Source organism: Zalophus californianus, chromosome 1 (genome assembly GCF_009762305.2).
Source record: "Zalophus californianus isolate mZalCal1 chromosome 1, mZalCal1.pri.v2, whole genome shotgun sequence".
In the NCBI taxonomy this organism is placed as follows: Eukaryota; Metazoa; Chordata; class Mammalia; order Carnivora; family Otariidae; genus Zalophus; species Zalophus californianus.
The window spans coordinates 82,576,370-82,601,380 of NC_045595.1; the positions used below are offsets into that span (position 1 = coordinate 82,576,370).

The 25,011-nt window shown below is 35.7% G+C and overlaps 1 protein-coding gene across 1 annotated transcript in view; it reads right to left on the reverse strand.

Moving 5' to 3' along the window:
• Position 1: 1 nt before the first annotated feature.
• The window catches only part of RAB5A (RAB5A, member RAS oncogene family), a 29,743-nt gene continuing 4,733 nt past the window's right edge, over positions 2–25,011 (reverse strand). Inside the window, exons 3-6 of the mRNA XM_027583247.1 lie at positions 7,643–7,794; positions 7,244–7,366; positions 5,115–5,208; positions 2–1,439 (exon numbers count right to left, since the gene is read on the reverse strand). Coding sequence (XP_027439048.1) covers positions 1,324–1,439; positions 5,115–5,208; positions 7,244–7,366; positions 7,643–7,794 — 485 coding nt within the window. The 3' untranslated portion in view covers positions 2–1,323. The remainder of the gene's footprint in view (positions 1,440–5,114; positions 5,209–7,243; positions 7,367–7,642; positions 7,795–25,011) is intronic.

Below are 25,011 nucleotides of genomic sequence, written 5' to 3' on the forward strand. Positions count from 1 at the left end.
CTTGCTTTTTATACCACTTTATTCCAACCTGAGCACCTCAATATAAAACTAAACACTGGTGAACTGTTTTCCTTACTAATTCTGAATTACTGTAAATGTACAAGTTCTGCTAGCAGTTCAACACTTAAATAGATTAAATCATCTGACACATGGTAGGTTTCATATAATGAAAATACCTAAAACAATTAGTGCAATATACTGAACTGATCAAAATAAAATGAACTTTGGAAAACAAGGCTGCAAGATTGTTACTAACATACTGTAATACTTAGGTTACAAATTACTGATACATTGTTTATTATGGTTCTAGCCATGTAGGAACAACTGAAGCCCCTTCCTTTCAAAGGGAGAGAAAAGGAAAAATTAGCTGTTTTAGTAACTGTACATTTTGTATACTTTTAAGCAACTCTTAAATATTACAGGAAAGTAATAAACATATATGGAGACTACAGTGCAGTACCCTATTTACAGTACAGCTGAAGATCGAATTTAAAATAATCAAGTTTGAATGTACATAATTGTTAGTGCATTGACTATATCATATCCAAAGGGAACAAAAGCTCCCTCCCTTCCCCCAACAACAAAACCTATGTAATGGCCAGCAGTGATTAAACAGAAATCACAGACACCTGGTTTGTTTCATTTCTGTTGAAGAGCTCACATGTTTGAAGGGAACACTATCCATTAAGATGCATTTATCAGTTTTCATATTCCTAAAACAAGATGAGGTTACATTTGACTTTTTTTTACCCCACTAAAAATACCAGGACCGGCTATAATTTAGATGCCACTAAATGTTCGTGTTTTTCCCCCTGAAGATGTAGGACTGTTTTCTTGTGGTTAATTTGTTAAAATGTGGAATGTACATTTTAAATATGCATACTAAGAGAAATTACCAGTTGCCCAAATACTGTAGCTAAGCATAAATATCTTTAGAACCTCCTTCTAAAAAAAGAATGTTTTTGAAAAGCCCAAACTATTAAGTTCCAAATCTTTTACATAGAAGTGGCTGGTTAACTCTGGGTTTACATCATCCTTTGTCTCTATCCCTGGTAATGAGAAATGATTCCCTAACCGTCCAAGGAAACAAGCGTACACACACAGCTCTCATTCCCTTCTACTTCTGAAACATTAGTCAGAGGGTCACATGCATGTTATTAAAAATTAAGTTCAAAACACTTAAAATAATTCTGTATTAGAAACTTGACTCTATCATAAGTCTCTTCTTTTTGGAAGTCATACTGGGCTGGTTAAATGCTCCAATTCCACGGTCATTAACATTTAGGAAGCAGAAGAATATTCCAGCAAGTTCAAACTGGAGGTTTAGTTACTACAACACTGACTCCTGGTTGGCTGTGTGGGTTCAGTAAGATCTACTCCTCTTCCTCTGGCAGAATTTGCTCCTGGATTCTGTGGTTCATTCTTTGGCAACTTTTTAGCTGAGAGATAAATTATCAAAATAAACACAATTAGAATATCCATATTAGAATTATTATTTTTTTTAAGATTTTATTTATTTATTTGACGGAGACAGTGAGAGAGGGAACACAAGCCAGGGGAATAGGAGAAGGAGAAGCAGGCTTCTCGCCTAGCAGAAAGCCCAATGCGGGGCTCGATCCCAGGACCCTGGGATCATGACCTGAGCAGAAAGCAGATGCTTAACGAATGAGCCACCCAGGTGCCCCTAGAATTACTTTCATCTGCTTACTTACCTTTTTTTCTCCCAGCTGGGTTAACCCAAAGTATCACAGAGCTATATGCTCATTCTTTTGAAATGTTTATTGAGTATCTACTAGATAATACCAAATAGTAGTCATTGGTCCGTCCTTAGTGAGGTTAGTGGGTTGAGGGAAGGGTTAGATGAGGAACCGTTACAGACATACAATTAAAACTTAAGTTGACTAGAGCTATATTTAATTCTTTATACATATTCAGTTAGTAATACCAGAATAGTACTTTATTTCATTATCATTAATACCTCTATTATTTAAGGAAAATCTAAGTTAATAAAGATGATGCCCAGCCAATGTTTATAAAGAATCTTAGCTTTTATCAATGATCTCTGAACTGCCACACAAATACTTATTCACCAGGAGCTCTGCCTACTGCAAGTAGACTTGATTCTAAAGGCTCTATCTCAAAAAACTATTTCCCAATTCTGAGTCGGATGATCTTGGCTTGCCACATTTGGACAAAGCCCTCCACCAGCAGTTACAGTTTTAGCTCTGCTAAGCTCTATATAGCTAATGGCTATTCTCTGGAGCCTGGATCCCACTGATTTAAAAACATACCTGTTAGATGTAGTCTGCTTGAATCCCAAAGATCCTTCATGTGCCGCATTCACAGAATACTATCTCTAAGAGTACCGATTGTAAAGGTGACTAAATACACTGGTCTCTATCAACCTTGGGGAGAGACTACTATGGCTGAATTCTGACTTTACCTTAGCCATGGTTCAGGTTACCCAAAAGCTGAACATGCTCTACTTCAATACCTAAAAGCCTAGTTGCATTTTGGATCTTTTATTCTTTGTTTGTTTTAATATTCCACATGAACATTAATCATCTTAAGAATCAATGGAAATTTGGGAAGAAAAGCCTTCACCTTGGGCTACTTCTCTAGAAATGGCACTAGGGATGGTAGGGTAAATGGTAATAAAATGGCAAATTTCCAGTGGAATGTATTTTCAAACAAAGGCTTGTAGGAACAAAGAGTAAGCTAGCATCTATAAACTTTATTATAATACTAAGTTAGATTTTGAACTGAGAGATCTTTTCTCCCTTTACCATACTTTTCAATGAGCTTTCTGTAATTAGATCTGAATGAAACTGGGAGGCTGAATGAAATAAAGTAGAATGAGAAATTTTTAAGCTTCTATTGGTAAACTTTTACTGTGAGAAGATAAACTAAAACCTAACTTAGAAGTCTTAGAAGCAGTCTTCTGTTTCGTATCTTATTAAATACTACCAAAATAAAGCTGATAATATTTGTTTGCTATATGGATAATTGGAGCTTACCAATTTGCCCCTTAATTAGGATTTAAGAGGCTAAAAATTCCAGATCAAGTTCATGAAGATGTACAATGAAAGCCATGCAAGCAAAATCTTATCAAATTGAAAGCAGATGATAAATTTATTGTAGACCTTCTCCCACTAAATAACTGTACTACTCCCTATAGGAAGTCATTAAGAGTGAAAATAATGAGTGCACTGTGTGATCTAAGTTACTAACCTGGTAAACAAAATAGAAAGGCCACAATCCAATTTAATTCATGGTATTTCAAGGAAAGAAACATTGTAATTTCAGAAAAATAACTGAAAGTTCTAATATGTAGGCTACTTTCTGACTGGAAAAATATATTATTAGCACATCTGAATAAAAGGTACAAATTAAATAAAGTCCAACTGGGGGTGCCTGGCTGGCTCAGTCAGTACAGCATGTGACTCTTGAACTCGGGATAATGAATTCAAGCCCCACAATGGGTGCAGATTACTTAAAAAATAAAAAAATAATAAAACAAGCAAGAAGCCTATCTGCTAGTGGTGTCTTAATACCATCAGAAAAGTTTAAAGTTCAGCCTGATTTGATGGACCTATTATTTCTTTGATTTCTGTTACTAGCTTTTCAGATGTGATTCTGGGTGTAATCCTGTGTTCTATTTATAAAAAGACCATATTGTTGCACAATCCTTCACAAGTATTTCCCTAATAAACTTCAGCCTGAGCTTTTCAGTAAAATACTTTACTGTACAACAGGCAAGTTTTTTCCTAATGAGCCTAAATGAGCTGCCATTAAGCTCTCTAACCTAGTGAAAGATATTCTGACAGTATTTGTAGCAATTTTCTTTAGCCTCTGAACCAGCTGTTAATTAATTTGTATGACTTCAATAAAAGGAATACTTCTTATCTGGGGATAAGTTTGTGGGCACCCCAGTTAATAATCACTGCCATATAATAAAAATGTTTTGGAATGAGAAGAGTGCTTGGTGCATGAATAGTGCATAGACAGTAAAACACAAAAGTCACCAAAGTAGACAATTCTCACAGAATCTGCACCTTAAAATTACTGGAAGGAGGCTAGGGTCAATAGAAATACTTTTATTTTTGTTACAGAAAATAGGAAGCTTCCTTATTAGTACTCCAACTTCACCACTTACTATCAACAAACGTGGAATCGCAACCATTATCAGTTAAAATTACCTTAAAGAAAACGTAAGAGCACTATGTAGGTCAAATGACCAGAGGTAATATAAACCATGTCGTTTTGCTTTCCCTCTTTCTCTCTGTGCCTCAATGATTTGAAACTTTCTCTATTACAATATTTGCATAAAAGAATTTGTATATTTATGTAATATGTACATGTTTGTGTTGTATTTGTCAAAAATGAATGATTTAAAAAGAATGTGAGAAACAAAAATAGTGCTCGTTGAGGGCAAAGTAGAGATGAAAATAGTTACTGATCAGTGATAAAGAAATCTCTTTATGCCCATATGTTGTATTGATAAGCTTGTGTCCCCTCTCTCGCTGTCTCTGTCAAATAAATAAAATCTTAAAAAAAAAAAGGAAGGATCTAGAATAGTAGTAGAATCATTAAAAAAAAGAATGGCTACTTTTTTTTTTTTAGGAGATTTTATTTATTTATTTGAGAGAGAGAGCACAAGCAGGGGGAGAGGCAGAGGGAGAAGCAGGCTCTCCAATGATCAGGGAGCCCAGTGTGGGGGCTTGATCCCAGAACCCTGGGATCATGACTTGAGCCGAAGGCAGACACTTAACCGACTGAGCCACTCAGGTGCCCCAAGAATGGCTACTTTTAAAAATACTACCCAAAATTATTTACAGAAAAAAAAAAAAAGTTTTTGAAGATTTTATTTATTTGCAAGAGAGAAAGAGGGAGAGCACAAGCAGGGACAGTGGCAGGCAGAAGCAGAAGCAGGCTCCCTGCTAAGCAAGGAGACTCATGCAGGGACCTTGGGATCACAACCTGAGCTGAAGGCAGATGCTTAACTGACTGAGCCACCCAGGTGTCCCAATCAAGAGTTTTTAAAAAGACAGTCAAACCAAGTATGCTGTTGTGTAACTTGTTTTGCCTATATCCACTGCTTAAAAAAAACTTACCTATTGCCATGAATATTTCATTTACATTCATCGATGTTTTAGCTGATGTCTCCATGAATAATAAACTGTTGTCATCTGCATAGGACTGTGCTTCCTGTTTATAGAACAACAACAAAAAAGATGTATATCCTTTGCACATACTATACCTGACTTTTTATTTTAAGATTTTATTTATTTATTTGACAGAGAGAGTGAACACAAGCAGGGGGAATAGGAGAGGGAAAAGCAGGCTTCTCGCTGAGCAGGGAGCCCGATGCGGGCCTTGATCCCAGGACCCTGGGATCATGACCTGAGCTGAAGACAGACGCTTAACAACTAAGCCACCCAGGCGCCCCTATACCTGACTTGTTTTGTTTTGCTTCCTTATTACTACTCCAACTTGATTACCTATAATCAACTATGTAATAAACAATTGTTACTAATTAAGAGAAGTAAGAGAATTCCTGTAGGATACCTTTACAAAGTTCTTTTTTGCCTTAACTTCTTGCACTATCCCATTCTGATTCTTCTGGTCTCACATTAAATTTGATTTGAAATGGTAAGTTCCAGAGGGTGGAAAATTATCCTATTCTAAATATAAAATTCTCTTCGATCTCTATGGCAAATTTTATTTATGCTTATCATTTGCAATGAAATCAAAGGGAATCCAAATATCTAATACTGGCTTCAACTACTAAATGGCTAGCTATATGTTAATTTTGAATATGTCATAAATCATTCCTTTAAAAATATTACTACTCTACATTTTTGTCATGCTTTACAGTTTACATGTATTATTGCCTTGATCCTCAAGTTGTTGTGAAGAGCAACCAATTATCTTACCCATTTAATGGGGGAAAAAAAAAAGAGTTTCCTTTGAACTGTTATGTGGGAAGGCCACTTGTGACTATAACTTAAGGGCTCTATCTCCCTCTCTATGCGGGGGAGGTAACCATCTTAGAAAGAGAATAGGTCTTACACCTCACATGATTGTAACCAGAATTAAATAAAATCACAGGTGCAACATGCTCAGCTTACTACCTACTGGTGCCAAGAAATATCAGTTCCCTTTCTCAGTCCATGTACTCCATCAACAGCCATCATCAAAGACAATTATCCCATCACTGATATTATACATATAAAATGACCACAACAAACTTCTCTCATAAAGAAGCTGAAGAGGAAGAGAAAAGGGAAAATTTAAAAATGTCTAACTAGAGACATTTGTTTTTAAGTAATTGTACTTTCTCTTGTAGCAGGGAACTTTCTTAATTAGCTATATTAAGTAACATATAAAGTGGATTTTTTGAGCCTTTATTTTTGAAGGCCCTTTTTTGTTGGTTTAAGATTTTTTATTTATTCATTTTGAGAGAGACAGCGAGAGCACGAGTATGGGAGGGGGCAGAGGGAGAGAGAGAGGCAGGTTCCTCGCAGAGCAGGGAGCCCAACGTGGGCCTCAATCCCAGGACCCCGAGATCATGACCTGAGCTAAAGGCAGAGGCTTAAGCGACTGAGCCACCCAGGCGCCCTTTTGTAGTAGGCCCTTTCAAGAACCACATAAGTGTAAGCTGTATGTGCATATGTGGGTATGCTTATGTGTGCTGATATAAATATTGGCAGATAAATAAAAAAGTTAGGAAAGATACTAAATTATGTGTGGGGGTGGAAGGATTAGGGTAGGAGGGAATCACCTTTTGCTTTATATACTTTGCACTATTTGTCAACAATTACTTCTTTTGTAACTGTTTAGGTCAACGAAATTTTTTTATTTAAGAGAGGTGGGGAGGGGCAGAGGGAGAAGGAGAGAGAGAATCTCAAGCAGGCTCCACGCCCAGCGCAGAGCCCGATGTAGGGTTTGTTCTCATGACCCTGAGATAATGACCTGAGCCAAAATCAAGAGTTGGATGCTTAACCGACTGAGCCACCCAGGAACCCTGGTCAGCAAAATCTTTGAATCAATTTATATATTACAATATGTAAGGACATTTAAAAATTCAGATTAATCATGAGAAACATTACATTACATATAGTAGATCTACATTTGCTTAAAAAACTGTTTTCTATTATTTGCATGGCTTTAAAATTGTAACTATAATTCACGTGTGGATACAGAAGAAAAATTTACAATACATGTGTGCCTTCAAACATACCTGGAAATCGACAGCTCTTTTATTTGCAAGGTCAGCCTTGTTTCCTGATAAAGCTATTACAATGTTAGGACTGGCTTGCCTCTGAAGTTCTTTAACCCAGTTTTTGGCTCTGGCAAAGGACTCCTGGGAAACAAAAAAACAGCTATTTGGCAAATGCTCAAAAAATGGTTAGGGAGCGTCTCTGTAAGACAAGGCTTTAAAGACTCTTCAATGTGACTCAAAGAAATTCTTAGGACTACTGTATTATTTGAGACACTTTAATCTTTTTTTTTTTTTTTAAATCAGCTCTTCTACCTCATAAAAGCTTTGGCATAAATGTCATGATTGGCTATTAAAAAAAATTCTGAATACCAAAACTATGTTCAAATTATTTTCATTGTAGGATACATTTCTACTTACCTCATTTGTGATATCATATACAACTATGGCTGCTTGTGCTCCTCTGTAGTACATTGGTGCTAGGCTATGGTATCGTTCTTGACCAGCTGTATCCCATATTTCAAACTTTACTGTTGTGTCATCAAGACACACAGTTTGGGTTAGAAAAGCAGCTGAAAGAAGAAAATGTCTGCAATAAGTTTATCATTTTACCCTAATATTTTCATAATATAGAGAAACAGCTGGAAACATGATATACTGCATATGCAACAGTTAATAGTGGCTTTAGATACTTGCAAGATCTGGGCCTTGAAACCTGGTAAGACATATGTGCTTATGTAAGCACCTTCATAGTAAAATCACAGATTCAAAGATTTTTCTACATTCTTAAAAAGTTTATTGTAATAGTAAAATAGTTTAGTAAACATTTCTTAAATTGTTTTACACATTGTAAACTAAAATTTTTTAAATTAAAAACAATTTAATAAATGTATATATATATTGATATTCTTTAAAAACTGCACAGGGGGTGGGGGGGGACACACAGAGAAAGGATTGGCATACCTGTAACTATCATCTACATTGTCAATGCAATGCCCCCTGTTCCATTCTCCTGGTATTTATTGGCATACTCTGGGGATTTAGTCCCAGGCCTATATCACTAAATATTTTTTGTTATATTATTTTCCCTTCAAAAATAACACTTTAAATTTTGTAACTGTTATGACCTCAATCTAGACTTAATGTGTTAAATATACATTCAATATTAACTCCTAGCTGTTTCAATCCTTGTATAGATTTTTTGCATTTGTGCTTTTTCATCAGTTCTTTTCTCAGATTTTAACAAGAAAGTATCCTTTTTTTTTTTTTTTTAAGTAATCTCTATGCCAAACATGGGGCTTGAATTCACAAACCCAAGATCAAGAGTCACAAGCTCTACCGACTGAGCCAGCCAGGCATCCCAAGGAAGTATTATTTTATAGTGATATTTTTGCTTTTAGGGTTAAGAAGTTGCTGTCCAATCTTGCAAATTATGGTATCACTTATTTTCTGAACTGCTTGTTGAGAATAGTATGAAGTAAAATGTCCACTATGATCCTCTTAGTTCTAAGAATAAACATCAAGAAAAACACTGCAATGTATATTTACAAAAAATGAAAAACCATCAATTTATAAAAAATTGGTTATAATCAATTGACTTGAACTTTAAAATATCAACTGTTAGAGTAAGTTTCTAAGTATTGCTAGCTGCACTAAATAAAGATACTTGGGAAAGAGACCTACACATAGCCATTTTTAGCAGCATGCTGACACCTTAGTTCTTCTCCTTCATTAACTTTGGTAGTTAAGCCCCGGCTGCTCTATCATTCATCATGTTAGTATGCCCCTCCCTTTTACTTTTAGCTGAAGGTGTGATATTCAACTTTCTCCCAAACTGGCATGGAATTAAAGTTATAAAAATTTTCTAAAACTCTGTCCTCTCATGCAAGAGAATTATGATCCATTTCTATAAACTGTAGTTTATCTAGTGGTCAATTTTTCATAAGTGATTCACTAATTAATATCAAATCTGCTGAATAAGCCAAGTCTAATTAGATATTCTTTTACATTAAATATAACATTTATTTCAAGGTATTTTTATTTCCATAGTTGATGGCTTTATATTAGCAACTATAACCTCAGTTTTGCAAACATCTTAATTGGAAATGTCTTTATTTTAAGCAGATTCTAATTAATAGTTCTGTGAATTCTCAGAAGTGGTTAGTCATAATTAAAATATATTCTAATTCATCAAACTTTTTAACATACAAAGTTAGAAATATCCATTTTTTTAAAATCCTGTATTTAAGGTAAAGGATACCAAAAAAGGACTATGTCACTTTTTCAGTCATGAAAGATTCTCCTGCAGAATCAAAAAAATATTCTTAAACACTTTAAGCCTCTAAAACACTATTTTTCCCATAGAAGGAAAAAAATGGATCACAAAAATACAAGCCATTTCTCAAGTAGTTTGACGCAACTTAAAAAAAAAACTGGATCACAATTTGCATTCAGACTTTGTTTTTTCTATGACCACAAAATACACTGGTAGTTAAAACATTCATTTACATTTACATAAATCAACCTGAGGTTCAGAAACATAACTATTAGTTATGCTGCCTTAAAGGAAATATAATCTGATTCTCAAACACAAAAGGTATCACAAAAGGCTACCAGTCTTTTTTATAAATATATGTACAAAATGACAAATAAAATACAGGCAAAGGAATTTCAACAAATACATTAAAAGAACAAAAGCCATGACCAAGCAGATTCAGAAACACAAAGCTATCACACCAGCAGGCTAAAGAAGAAAAATCGTGTATTTAAATAAATTACAAAAGGGCATTTGAGGCAATATCCATTCCTAATATACATGTAGGACTCTTCCTTAACGTTTATCAAGTGTCCAATTCTATCTGTAAGCCTGAGATGAGCATTTTGCTTAATAGTAAAGCTCTTAAGCAGTCTTTCTAAATCTAGAAACCAAATAAATAAGACTGTCCACTACCACCATTATTTTTTATTATTTCAAATATCCTTAGATTTCTGAAAAGAGACATTATTTGTAAGAGGAAAGAATGACAAGAAAATCCAAAGGCATCAGCTAAAAAAGTGCAGATAATGAGTTCTTTAAATTGACCAGAACAGATTAAAGTCAACAGCCTTACAACACACTGGCAATAACCAGGTTTTCAGTGTTATACTGGGAGGAGAATGAATCCCAATCATATTAACAAAGAACAAGAATAATCAATTCACTCAACTCTTAGAAAGCATCCTTCATCACACCCTATTTTACAGCTCCCACCTCTGTGCAATGGACATTTTCACACTTTTTGTAATCACTGATTTATATAATCCTTTTCTTCTAGACTGGGAGTTTCTTGAGAAATTACTGTTAGCTACTGTTCTCCATACGCAACATCTAATAAAAATCCCAGGTCATATATTCAAAATGTTCACTAGATGAAGTTCATAAAAGATAAGTGGCACTATTTTTGGGGTATCCTAGACAACATATGAATAGACAAACAGTTCCCAAATGGGAAAAAAATTGACATTTCAAAAGGCCTCTACTCAAGTCATTATATAACTAACACAATCTCAAACAAAATACCATCAAGATCTTTTTAACTTGGTAATACCATAGTTTTGTTCATGAGGTATGATAAACAGAGCATAATGCTGGAGGAGAAAAGGACCAGTATTTAGTGGCCAGGGAATGGGTCTTAGGTACATCAAAAACACATTAAAACAATTAAAAGTGTTGGAGGGCCACAAGAACAGAAATACTGTCTGTTTCAGGATAATCCAATATTATTATAGACATTATACACTGCAAGACCATCATGATTCCTTAACGTTCTCAAGTTTTCAAATACTTCTCCCATAAAACTCAGTGAAGTACAGCTGACATCTTCATGACATCCTTAATGCTTCTAAAATTACACTGCTAGTCATTTATAAGGTTATAAAAATAAACTCTGACACTCAAAATATAAACTACTACATCAATACTGTAGCAACATTAACCACCACAAACTTACCTGAATCTGCACAACCACTTTAATTTATCCAAAACGTCTATTTTCTGGCTAAGAACCATCACTTTCTTAGACCTCTTCATTTTCTCTTCACTTCATCACCAGCACTAGCAGTTGGTTTTCTTTCCGGGCCCATATTTCACAAAGAAACAGCTTTTATCACTTCGAGAGAGTTAACTGTGTACGCGACGACAAGTAGAGAAAAACAAAGCTGCGTTGAGATGCGGGTGCTGGCCTGTCTAAATAGGCTCCCTCTTTGAGCTACATGATCAGTTCCTATTGGTAAGGCTGGCAGCAAGCAAACATTTCAGTCTCAGCAAAACTACAAATTAGTGAATCATAGACCTTGCAGTCAGCTGAGAATAGCTGAAAACTGTAAATGTTAAATCTGCAAATACCAAAGGCCTACATTAACAGGGAAGACCTTCATAAATAATAAATAGGAAAGAGACACTGCAATATACTGGACCAGGGAAAAAATATCCAGATCAATAGCATTAACCAAAGGTTAACAACTAAGAAAAAAAAGTTTAATCTAGTAACTAAAATGATTCTAAAAGAATTAAACAGAAGGGCATAAAAGAGATAAAACAAGGAACCAATACGACCCAACTTCTTTTCGAATTTGATAAACAAGAATTACCTTATTAGAACTGACCAAAAATCCTATGAGACTATCCGTTTGATGACATAAAAATTTGACTTCGTTTGCAAACATGTATCACCACCCCAAACACAGGGGTGAAGACATTTTAGGAAAATTTCTACAAAGAAAAAAAAAAAGGAAAATTTCTACAGTGGATACTAAGAGATTAAATTTTAATATGTGGGATAGCTCATATAAATCTTAAAAACTTCAAAAGCATAAGCATCAAGGATAAATGTGTAAAGAAAATTTGCAACATAAAAAGTCAACATCACTAGTAATAAAGAAAATCATCCTTATAGCAAAAAGTTGAAAAGAAAAAGGCTATTTTACCTCCTAACTTAGCAAAAAGGAAAAAAAAAAAACTTAAGTGGCACAAACTCCCATATTGCTGGTGACACTGTGTAACTGTTTTGAAAATAATTTTGTCAACATGTAGCAAAACCGTGAAAATGCTCATAACTCATGGAATCTCCAAAAGATGGTATGGGGAGAAGGAGAGTAGGGAGAACAAACCTTTATGTTCAAATAATTTTTGTATTTAACAATTATAAACAACCTAAATGTATAAATGAAAAGGTACTGCTGGCTTAGTAGGTATTAAGTAGCAATTAAATAAAAAATTGTTATAAGATGACCTGTTTAATTGCCAAAAAGTAAAAAAAAAATAAATTTATTAAGTATATATATGAATTCCTGGTAGAGATATGGTACATCTATGTAAAATCATGACTAGAAAAGCACAGAAGAAACTAAAAGCCAGTAGTGTCCTCATTGTAAGATCATGATTCAATGTTCTCCCTTATGTAAAACCTCGAGAAGTAGTGGATTTGTGGCCTTTTAAACTGAAAGGTAAGAATATAATTGCCAGAGAAGAGAAAGGCCTTGGTTCCAGTTCTCAGAAGTAGATCATAAAATCCAAGTTAGAGAGACTGTTTGGAAGTGGTTTACAGGAGAAGCAAAGGTTTTTAGAGGCAAGGAATTTAATAACTGAGTTCAATGGATCAAACTTCAAGATGAATATCCAATCAGGGAGAAGGATGGCAGGAATTGACCAAGTAGCATCAAGAACCAGGTACCAAAATTATCAGGGTAGAAACTGGCTTTAGGAAATGAGTATCAACAGCAGTAATCTAATATAATGGATTTTCTCAGATGAGCACTGACTTCAGACAAAATTGTACACAGAGAAGAAAATATGGATAGTCTAGAGCTGACAGCAGACAAAATAAAAAACTGTGTCCATTTTTATTTCCTATTAAAATCATATGTGCATAGTGAGGAATACCCAAGTTGACTATGGCAGCAAAAATCATGTATTCAAGGAAAGAGTTACATTTCAATTAATGTGAGAAAGAGAAGGGTGATAAGAAAGATTAGCAGAGAAGAAAGCATACACAGTGACTAACTCCCCAAAAAAATACTCCAAAAAGCAAATTCATCTTATGAGATGATCTGTAAAATACTAATCACATAGGATTCATTCTTAAAATTAATGAGCATCTTTTTTTTTTTTTAAGATTTTATTTATTTATTTATTTGACAGAGAGAGAGAGAGACAGCGAGAGAGGGAACACAAGCAGGGGGAGTGGGAGAGGGAGAAGCAGACTTCCCAGCTGAGCAGGGAGCCCGACATGGGGCTCAATCCCAGGACCCTGGGATCATGACCTGAGCCGAAGGCAGATGCTTAACGACTGAGCCACCCAGGTGCCCCAAAATTAATGAGCACCTGATAAGAGATTGATATCCAGAATATATAAAGAAATCCTACAACTCAGCAACATGAAAAATAGACATCTGTCCAAAGAAGACATACAAATGAGCAAGAAGCAAAGATGTTTAACATCACTCATCTGTGGGAAAATGAAAATACCACAATGATATACCACTTCACACCCATTAGGACAGCTATTAACAAAACAACAGAAATCAAGAGTTGGCAAGGATATGGAGAAATTGGAACCCTTGTGCACTGATGGGAATATAAAATTATGTACTGCTATGGAAAATGGTAGAGATTCTTGAAAAATATTAAACAGAATCACCAGATGACACAGCAATTCCACTTCTGATATACACCCAAAAGAATGTTCAGAGCAGCATTACAAGAGCCAGGAGGTGGAAGAAACCTAAGAATCCACAATGAAGTATCAATGAAAGATAAGCAAAATGTGGAAAAAAAAAAAGATAAGCAAAATGTGGTATTATACATGTGATAGAACATTATTCTTCCTTAAAAAGGAAATTTTGACACATTAGAATGTGGATGAACCTTGATGACATGCTAAGTGAAATAAGCCAATCACAAAAAAGATACACAGTAAAAAAAAAGATACACAGTATAATTTCCCTTATAGGAGATTCTAGAGCAGTGAAATTCATAGATGTAAAGTAGAATGGTATTTGCTATGGGCAGGGGTGGGGAAGAATGGCTATTTTTTAAATAAGTAGAGCTTCAGTTGGGGAAAATGAAAAAGTTCTGAAGACAGGGAGTGCTGATGGCTGCACAAGGTTCATGTACTTAACGCCACAGAACTGTACCCTTAAAAGATGCTTAAATTGTAAATTTTATATTATATTTTACAACAGAAATCACTTAGCAACATCTAAAGGTAACTGTTGCCAAGTGAACTGCAATCTTGGAAAATATTAAAGGACACCTGACTATCCTAATGGAATCCACTAACCAGGACATAAACTAGTCACACCTCAACTGTTGAACATTATACTACTATTTCTGATACTAAACTAATGCACATTCTTTTAAAATTAGCCTTGAAGAGTTTGAGTTTAGTTAGTATTAAGTTTGTGCCCCAAACCTAAACACCCTAGAATGAACTGATAAAACCAGGATTTGAAACTTAAGGCTAAGAACCTGTGCTTGCCCCACCAAGGGCCCAAACCTTTTAAAATCTTTACTCAATAGACTGGATTTATATAACAAGGATGCATCGAATAATAAATTGGAAGCAGAATGAACACATTACAAAGAGGAAAGGCGAAGAGATGGGAGAAAGGGGAGAGGTTGTTAGAAGTTATTAAATAGTATCAGTTATTAGATGATCTCCAAAGAACAAAAACTGAGAAAAAGTTAATAAAATTAACTTAGACATTTAATCTGTGGAAAATAGATATTTTATTAAATAGTTTAAATAGTACTTTATTAAATTCTCATAATATGCAAGGAAAAGGTGACTTCTGGTTTCTGATTCTGCATGTATGGAGATTAGAAGTCACCACCCTACCCTAACACGTAAAAAGATGGAACAAACTGAAAAATCGATAACTCTTCTCAGATCTGTAAGAAAAGTGAGGTCACAGGGCAATCTACTTGTCCTAAAATTGGACAGAAAGGTGGATACAGTAAGGACACAGATCAGAAGACTGAGGAAACCAGCTCAGGTACAAAAACCTGAGCTGTAATTGACAAATTGCTGGAAATTAGGTGCAGACAAGTCAAACTCTAGAGGGAGCAAAAATAAACAAGTCAGACTACATCAAATAAAAAAGCTTTTGTACTGCAAAGGAAATCATCAACAAAATGAAACGGCAACCTGCTGAATGGGGGAAAATATTTGCAAATGATATATCCAATGAGCGGTTAATATCCGAAATACATGAAGAACTCCTACAACTCAACACCCAAACAATCCGATTAAAAAATGGGACAGAGGACCTAAATATGTTTTTCCCAAGAAGACATACAGATGGCTAACGGACACATGAAAATGCTGGACATCACTATTCATCAAGGAAATGCAATTCCAAACCACAATGAGGTATCACCTCACAAGTCAGAATGGCTAGTTGAGAAACAAGAAATAACAAGTGTTGGCGAGGATGTGGGGAAAGGGCAACCCTAGTGCACTGTTGGTGGGAATGTAAACTGGTACAGACACTACAGAAAACATTAAACAAAATTTAAAAATATTAAAAATAGTAATACACGATCCAGTAATCCCACCTCTGGATTATTTACCTGAAGAAAATGAAAATGCTTATTCGAAAAGGGGAAAGCCTGTCCCCTCGCCCCTTCTCTTTAGTGATACACCTTACCTTCTCAGCTGGGTTTAAGAATCTAGCACTTAATGCTTCCTAGACAGAACCTCCCAGATCTTTAAAGCATTACCGGCCTTGAAAATGACTCTTTAATGTTTAGCAATAAACCGATCCACTAAGTCAGCTTAAAAGTGTTAATATCTGAGAATTTTACAACATAGGAATGGAAAAGGACAAGTTAAAGAAGGGAGAAGAGGGGCACCTGGGTGGCTCAGTTGGTTAAGCATCTGTCTTCAGCTCAGGTCATGATCTCAGGGTCCTGGGATCAAGCCCCATGTCAGGCTCCCCGCTCAGCCGGAGGCCTGCTTCTCCCTTGCCCTCTGCCTGCTGCTCCCCTGCTTGTTCTCTCTCTCTCAAATAAATAGATTCTTAAAAAAAGAGAGAGAGAGAGAGAGAGAGAAGGGATAAGAGACAAGGAAGACTTTAACTCCCAGAGTAACACTTACAGGAAACCTATAATCCTAGAATATAATTATTTAAGCCAAGCAATGCCTGAAGACACTGGAAGTATCTCCAAGGGAGGAAAAAAGTGATGAAAAGACTGGAATCCTTTTGATCCTACCATCATTCGATAAAATTATTTTTGGCTTAATAACTACATCTAGAAATTGATCTTACAGAATTTATGTCCAGAGTGGAAAAAAATTCTAAGAAAATATCCACTATTAGATAATTACCTAAAACAGCAAACAAAAATGCAAACATTAAATGTCCAACAGTAAGAGTACAGTTAAAGAATGTGAGATTACCAGTTACTAAAATAAAAACGAACATAAGAAATATTGAAAAAATTACCATTAATAAATGAAATGGAATATAATAGCATGATTATTACAAATGAATTCACAGAATGAAGTTATAGTTAACAGAGAAATGAAACACAATGGACTAAAAATATAAGATTTTTAATCTCACTCATAACAGAAAAAGTACAATAAAAAAGGCAGAATGGTAAAATCTAAAGTCCCTTGAGATAGTAAAGTAGAGTAATAGGCATTCTGTACACTGTTGTTGAAGGGCTGTCTGGAAAATTTTGCCAGAATTACAAATGTATATAACCTCTGACAAAGACAATCAACCTCTAGAAATTTATACAATAGAAATACTTGGGATATATGAGAAGTGACTATGAATTATTCACTGCACTACGGTTAACAGCCAAAAATATAAAACAATGTGCAAATTCAAAACTAAAGAACCAATTTAAATATACATCGATATGATCCATGCAATGAAATACCATGACAGCCAAGAAAAATGAAGATGCCCTTCCTAAAATGATATGGATAGATCTCTGACAGATTTTGTTTTCCAAGATGGCTTAACAAGATTCCTATACCAGGGCGCCTGGGTGGCTCAGTCGTTAAGCATCTGCCTTCGGCTCAGGTCATGATCCCAGGGTCCTGGGATCGAGTCCCACATCAGGCTCCCTGCTCAGAGGGAAGCCTGCTTTCTCCTTCTCCCACTCCCTCCGCTTGTGTTCCTGCTCTCGCTGTCTCTGTCAAATAAATAAATAAAATCTTTAAAAAAAAAAAAGATTCCTATACCACATTCTTCTTTCATGACACCTACACTCCTTTGAATCTGTGTGAGCCTGTGACTAGAACATAATTGATGCTATCTACCTGACTGCTTGGGCTAGGTCATGAAAGGTTACCCAGCTTTACCTGGTACTTTTTGGGACACTCATTCTTGAACCCAGCCATCATGCTGTGAGGAAACCCAAGCCAGGTGGCAAGGACCACATGTAGGTGTTCTGGCTGAGGCCCCAACCAATAGCCAGCAGCAGTTGAGATGATTCTAGCCCCAGCACTGACAGCAACCCATGAGAGATCACAAAACCACCTACAAAGCCCACTCAACTCCCAGAGCCATGAGAGGATAAAATGGTATCGCTCTAAATCATGAAGTTTCGCGGTCATTTGTTTCTGAGCAGTAAATAACTGGAACAGTACTAAAGTAAAAAAATGATACATTATAGTGGCCCTGATATTTCAAATTCCACAGGGGAGAGAATATATAGATTTAAAGTAACAGTAACCTCCCAAGGATATATAACATTGTCTCTGGGGAAAAGAACTGAGTGGGGTAGGAGAATATAGCAGGGAGAGTTTTCAGTGTAATATCATATAGCCATGGTAAGGTCCATATGAAACTTGTAAAAATGCTGAGAAATGCTAAAGGTTTAGCCCAATAATTATATAGTGACTTGAGTCCCATATCAACAGATTATCCTCTTCTGAGTCCAAAAGCACCTGCTATCTTCAACGATGGAAACCAAGGATAACTAGTTCCTTATCTGCTTCTACTCTTCCACATCTATATATTACCTTGAAAAGAGGGTGAATGCTGTTCATCAACACTTGCTTCAAATATTCTGTTCTATAAAAGTAGTAAAACACGAAGCATAATTCCTTATTTCCAAAATCCAATAGGCAACTTCAGTAGCACTCACTCTCATCTTGAGGAATTTAATAATTTGTTTGCTAGAATTCATATTTATATCAAGATAGCCAATGATCAAAATCCCAAAACCTCTGAAATTAACTCCTATTGCTTTTCTCACTCTTCCACATTCTTATTCTCCTCCACCAAGAGGCCTGTAATAAAAAGCTCTTTATGATGACTCCAAAATACGTTATCTAATAAATTCAGCATGCACCATAAAATTGCATATCACTAACATCAGATTATTATGGTGTAAGACACAAAAGAGGGAAAGAAACATTTTTCAACAACAAAACTTCCTATATTTTTATCAAGTCAGAATTCTTACTCTATTAAAAGCAAATTTTAAAAAAGCTTCCCACCGCACCACACCCAATCACCACCCAAATCAAATATCGTTTATGGGTCCCTGGTGTCTACAAAAGGATAATTATCCACAAACCTTAAAATATTCAGAACAGAGTCAACAACAGAAAGGTAGCAAAAACAGAATGAATGCAGCCAAACAGATGTCATAAAGTCCAAGCATCAAAGCTTATGAAAACTTACAGAATTTTTCAGTATGTAACTGAGAACACACTTTCTTTATATACACATATATGTCCTCTTTTGGGATATATATAATAAATAAAACAGGAAGACCAATTGGAAACTTAGGCTTAATTTAAATAATGGTATGTAATACCATTTTTCATATCTTATGTGTACTCAATCTGTCTCCCATCCTAAACCATAAGGTCATCTTTGACTTCTAGTACTTAGCACAGTGTTAGGAGCTTGGTAAATTTGTTGAGTAAATTGATTTAAAGACGTTTCACAATCTTACTTCCCAGTATGTGACAGAATAAAAGCAGCAAATTAGTCAATCAATAGAGGCTGTTCACTATAGTTAGAGATAACTGGCAAAAATCATTCTACCAAACAGCTTTGAACACTTCAGCAGCACCAGAGGACAATCAATGAATTAAGGAAGACAGGACAAAAACTGATGTCCAAAATCCCAAATTATGACATAAATTTTAAGAGAAAAAGATTAAATTGTATTGACTGTATTGTTTAATGTGAAGGAGAGTACACAGTTTAAAAGAAAGTTAGCTCTAGGGGCGCCTGGGTGGCTCAGTCATTAAGCATCTGCCTTCAGCTCAGGTCATGATCCCAGGGTGCTGGGATCAAGCCCCGCACCGGGCTCCCTGCTCCACGGGGAGCCTGCTTCTCCCTCTCCCACTCCCCCTGCTTGTGTTCCCTCTTTCGCTGTGTCTCTGTCAAATAAATAAATAAAATCTTCAAAAAAAATTAAAAAAAAGTAAGTTAGCTCTAGAAGAACCCTTATCTAGTTCAATCCTCTCATTTTACAAACAGGGCTCACATAAGTGTTCAAAAAAGGGTGCCACAGGGCACCTGGGTGGCTCAGTCGTTAGGCGTCTGCCTTTGGCTTGGGTCATGACCCCAGGCTCCCAGGATGGAGCCCAATGTTGGGCTCCCTGCTCCAAGGGAAGCCTATTTCTCCCTCTCCCACTCCCCTTGCCTATGTTCCTGCTCTAGCTCTCTCTGTCAGGTAAATAAATACTTAAAAATTTTTTTAAAAAGAAAAAACAAAGAAGGGTGCCAGGATTAGAAACAAGACTCCTAATTACAAGCAATATTTAAGTAGTCATGTATAACATTTTAAACTAGGATACTGGAGAATAATTGATGTTTAGACTATTAAAAATTCACTTTTTAGGGCGTAACTGGTACAAACTGATATAAAGTAGCAAATCTCTACCAACTGCTCAGAGTAATACAATCTATCTCAAATAGTAACTGAATACACACTTTCTAGAAGGAAAGAGTATTATGCATAACGATATTCTTCCACTTGAAACCAATGCTTAAGTTCCACAAATTTTAATTCTCACTGTATTACAAAGAACAATGAACATTTCAAGCACCATTTTCCTCATCAATCAAAAAACATATGCTAATGGTCTATCTGTAGGTCTTCTGTTCTCTCTGAAAAGTATTTTTAATTGAGGGGCGCCTGGGTAGCTTAGTCAGTCAAGCATCTAACTCTTGATTTCTGGGTTGTGAGATGGAGTCCCACATGGGGCTCCCTGCTTAAGATTAAGATTCTCTCCCTCTCCCTCTGCACCACCCCCTTGCTTGCACGTGCTGTTAAAAAAAAAAGAGCACTTTTAATTGAGAGCAATGTGTACATGAAAAAAGATAAAGGCAATAAATGCACAGATTACAATTACAGATCTTCCTTGATTCATGATGGGGTTATTCCCAATAAACCCATCGTCAAGTTGAAAATTTAGTAAAAGTCAAAAATACACCTAACGGGGATGCCTGGTAGCTCAGTTGGTTAAGCGTCTGCCTTCGGCTCAGGTCATGACCCCAGGGTCCTGGGATCGAGTCCCACACTGGGCTCCTTGCTGAGCAAGGAGCCTGCTTCTCCCTCTGCCTGCCTCTGTCTCTCTCTGATAAATAAATAAAATCTAAAAAAAAAAATAAAAAAAAATACACCTAACCTACCTTAGTTTAAATGTGCTCAGAACATTTATGTTAACCTACAGTTGGGCAAAATCATCTAACACAAAGACTATTTTATAATAAAGTGTTGAACAGAAAAGCTCATGTAATTTCTTGAATACTGTACTAAATATGAAAAATGAAATGGCTGTTACCGGTACAGAATAGTTGTGTTTCAGTTATTTACCCTGTGATCACGTGGCTGACTGGAAGCTCGGAGTCACTGCTACTGCCAAGCATCCCAAGAGTATTGTATTGAATATTGCCAGCCTGGGAGAAAATCAAAATTCAAAGTATAGATTCTAGTGTCTGTATTGCTTTCATACCATCATGAAGTTGAAAAATCTTAAGCAGAACCACTGTAAACTGGGGATCATCTATATACAGACTGGTCTTTCTGAAGGCAAACAAATGAAGGGCAACAGTAGAAACCTTACTACTACAGGAAGAACATGACTTATTCAGATTCAAATTTTCTGGCTGGCTTTTCTTTCTCAGTTTAGGAAGCAAGTTTAATATCCGAATACATTTAGTATTCTATTTAACAGTGTAATTTCTCCCTCTGAGAAAACTTCCACAAATAACTCAGTTCCTGTGGGTGGCATGAATTTAATGTAATATACATGACTAACCACTTCTGTGAAAACCAATAAATGGAGGGAGAAAATTAGTTAAGAATTTACCATGTAGAATTTTAAAAAACTTAGTTGTAAATGCTCATACTATCTACTTGAATGAATCTGCAAAAACTTCATTTATGGAAGGCTCAAATTTAGTGTAAGTATTTGCTTATAAGGTTTTAAAATCTTTGGTTAAGCACCTGCCTTCGGCTCAGGTCATGATTCCAGAGTCCTGGGATGGAGTCCCACATTGGGCTCCTTGCTCAACAGGGAGCCTGCTTCTCCCCCTCTGCCTGCTGTTCTCCCTGCTTGTGTTCATGTGCTCTCTTTGACAAATAAATAAAATCTTTAAAAAATTTTTATTTGTTCCTATAATTTTTAATGAGAAGGTTTATCTTCCAATAAAAGAAAATCTAAACATGAAGTTTTTTTTAACATTGTCAAATCCAAAATCAAATGCCAGGCACTAGATGGAATAGTCATGATTCCAAAATAAATGCCATGCTGTGACAATAGAACAGTGACAAAAATGACTCAGCAAAAAGTAATGGTGGTGATGGTAGTGGTAGCAGCTAACATTTAATAAGCATTTTACTCTATGCTAGGCACTGTAGCCAAGAAACTTACATGTACTTTCATTTAATCCTCACCAAAAACTTTTCAAGTTAGGTACCATTATTTCCATTTCTGTAAGAGGAAAATAAAGCTGAGTATGAGTTGCCTAAGATCATGCAGCTGGTATGTGCTATGTGCTGGAACTAAAATTAAAAAAGGCACTTGTTTCTCTAACATAATCAGTCCTTGATTACTTGTGTCACTAAGGGGGAACAGCATTGGTAGAGATAACTGAAAACTACAGATACTCTAAGTTCCTTAGCAGAGACAAGGCAGAGTAACCTCGATGGGACAGAGAAGGGGCCATATTCTCTTAAAGGGCCTAACAGGTTAATAGATTTGTGGGAAGGGGTTTCCATACAAACACATATAAAGAATATATGATGTAACTAGGACAAAATACTTGTAATCTTCAAACTGGAGCAGTTGGATAAACCACATATTTTTAGAAATCCTACCCAAACTACAGTTAAAAAAAAAAAGCAATTATTCCAAGAACCTTAGTGTAAAAGTAATATTGACTACTCAGAACACAAAAAGCAGTGGTTCTCAAACTTCAGCATATATCAGAATCACCTGGAAGACTTGTTAAAATTTAAGATTATTGGTTCCACTTCAGTGTTTTGATTGAATATAGGATATAGGAATTTGCATTTTTAACAAATTCCTAGGTAATGCAGATGCTCCTGAACAGGGAACAGTCTGAGAACCACTGCTCTAAACCAAAGCTCAAAAATTACAGTACCTGCAAGAATGCTGTTAATGTTCTCATGTATAGTTCTATAACCTAAACCATATGTCTGACATTCCTTTGATGATCAGTGCATACAAAATTAAACTGAGGTATAAAACATTCATCTTTCAAAAGAAAAAAAGAGTTGAATGACTGCATCTTATTTCACTGCATACTCTAATGTTGCTCTGACTTACACTGAAGATCTACTTGTTTGTAAATAGTACTTAAATGTGTTTAAAAACAAATACTGTTTTTTTTTTACAAGAGTTAACTCACTTGAATTCTTTAAAGTCTTTACTCAAGGTGTTAAGTGAAAGACGGCCAGCCCCATCCAACAAATATTTACTGAGGCAATACTAAGCCTCCAGATGAGACAGCAGGAGAAAGACAACCACCTGAGCCTTAATATTCCTTGCTAACCTTCTGGGCTTGTCTCAATAAGAACATAAAATGTCATGCAGACTTTAAATCCCTACAAATAAGCTAGAACTCCCCAAAGTGCTAAACCCACCATCTAACTACCTAACCTCATTGTTGAGTGTTACAGGGTCAAGGGGCAATTGTATAGGATATTGTGAGACAACATGGATTCTTAAATCAAGCTACCATGTTTAGGAAGGAACACATAAACTATCCTGATATTCCTGATGAATGTAAGGTTCTAGAATATACACAAATTCAAGAGTACAGCATATGATTCCCACATTAAAACACAAGCAGATGAAAATTTTAGTTGAGCTCTTCAGACCATAATGATTGTTAGATATAAACAATCAAAAACTAAAGCACATATAAAATGCAAAACATTTGGCCAGGTTCATTTGTTAGGTAAGTCTTATCACACATCAGCCAAAACAAAAATACATATTTCTTACAAGTTACAGGCCTGTGGTATTCATCATTAAATAGCTCAAACCTTGAAATCCTTAAGTGCTTAAATAGATTACTACTATAGTTCCTAAGAGTGAAGAGCTGTTAGCAAAGAGCATAAAAGAACAGTACTCACTATAAAAACATTAAATCACTCTTACACCTTAACCTTACACAATGTTTTATGTCAATAATGTCTCAAAACAAAAACAAAAACCAGTGCTCATAGCTGTAATCATAATGGTACTCATACCTCCTAAAGATATTACTACATAGTCAAGGTAGTTAAAAGTGTCCAACAACCACTGACACAAATCTGGATATAAGTTCCTTTTAAAGTTGGTTTTAAAAGCAAGATTTGATCTGTACAAGTAGAAAATATTAAGAAAGCTTAACATGGAGGAACAAAAAACTTGAAAAGTTCATTAATGAAATGTAAATAATCTAATTTGTATTGAATGGACACAAGATTATATATATGCATACACACGTATCAGAAAATATGTATATTTATGACTTGATACAGGGTTAAATATTTCTTATAAATGCCCTGCTTGAAATGTCATTAAGAAAAAATACATTTGGATGACAACATCCAAAAAAATAAAAAATAAAAAAAATATACGATCACCCAGATAATAGCACCATTAAAAAAAATAAATAAAAATAAAAAAGATTCTAGTCTTAAGCTTCTGAGGTTCCTGCAGTTTCCCAGGAATTAAGTTCTGTACTATGGTATATCAGTGTTTTTGTTATTTTAGTATGTACTGTGAGAAGGGGGAGGGTGGCATATATCAAGTCTATCTGGCCCAAGTATTTACAGCCTCAAATGCATATGTACTTTGGGAAATGCTGCCACTGACAACCACCTGAGAAGATTACCTTGCGGTAAACCAGACGTATGTATTAACAAAGAAACCACAAAGAACATATAACATATTGTTCATTAGATTTCTAACTCAAAAACTCCATACCATGGACCAGGTCATGATCTCAGGGTCCTGGCATTGAGCCCCGTGATAGGCCCCATGATGGGCTCCATACTCAGTGGGGAATCTGCTTGAGGATTTGCTCCTTCTCCCTCTGCCCCTACCCACCCCCACCACCAAGCGCGCACGCTCTCTCAATATATTTTCAAAAAAACCCCACTAAAACAGTGTAACACTGTGAACCTTGATAGATATACAAATAAAAGAGGTTGACAATCACCACTATACTTCTGAGTATATTAAAGTGGAAATACCACCTATGTAGTTTATTTCCTATATGCAGGGAAAAGCCAGGAGGTACTACTG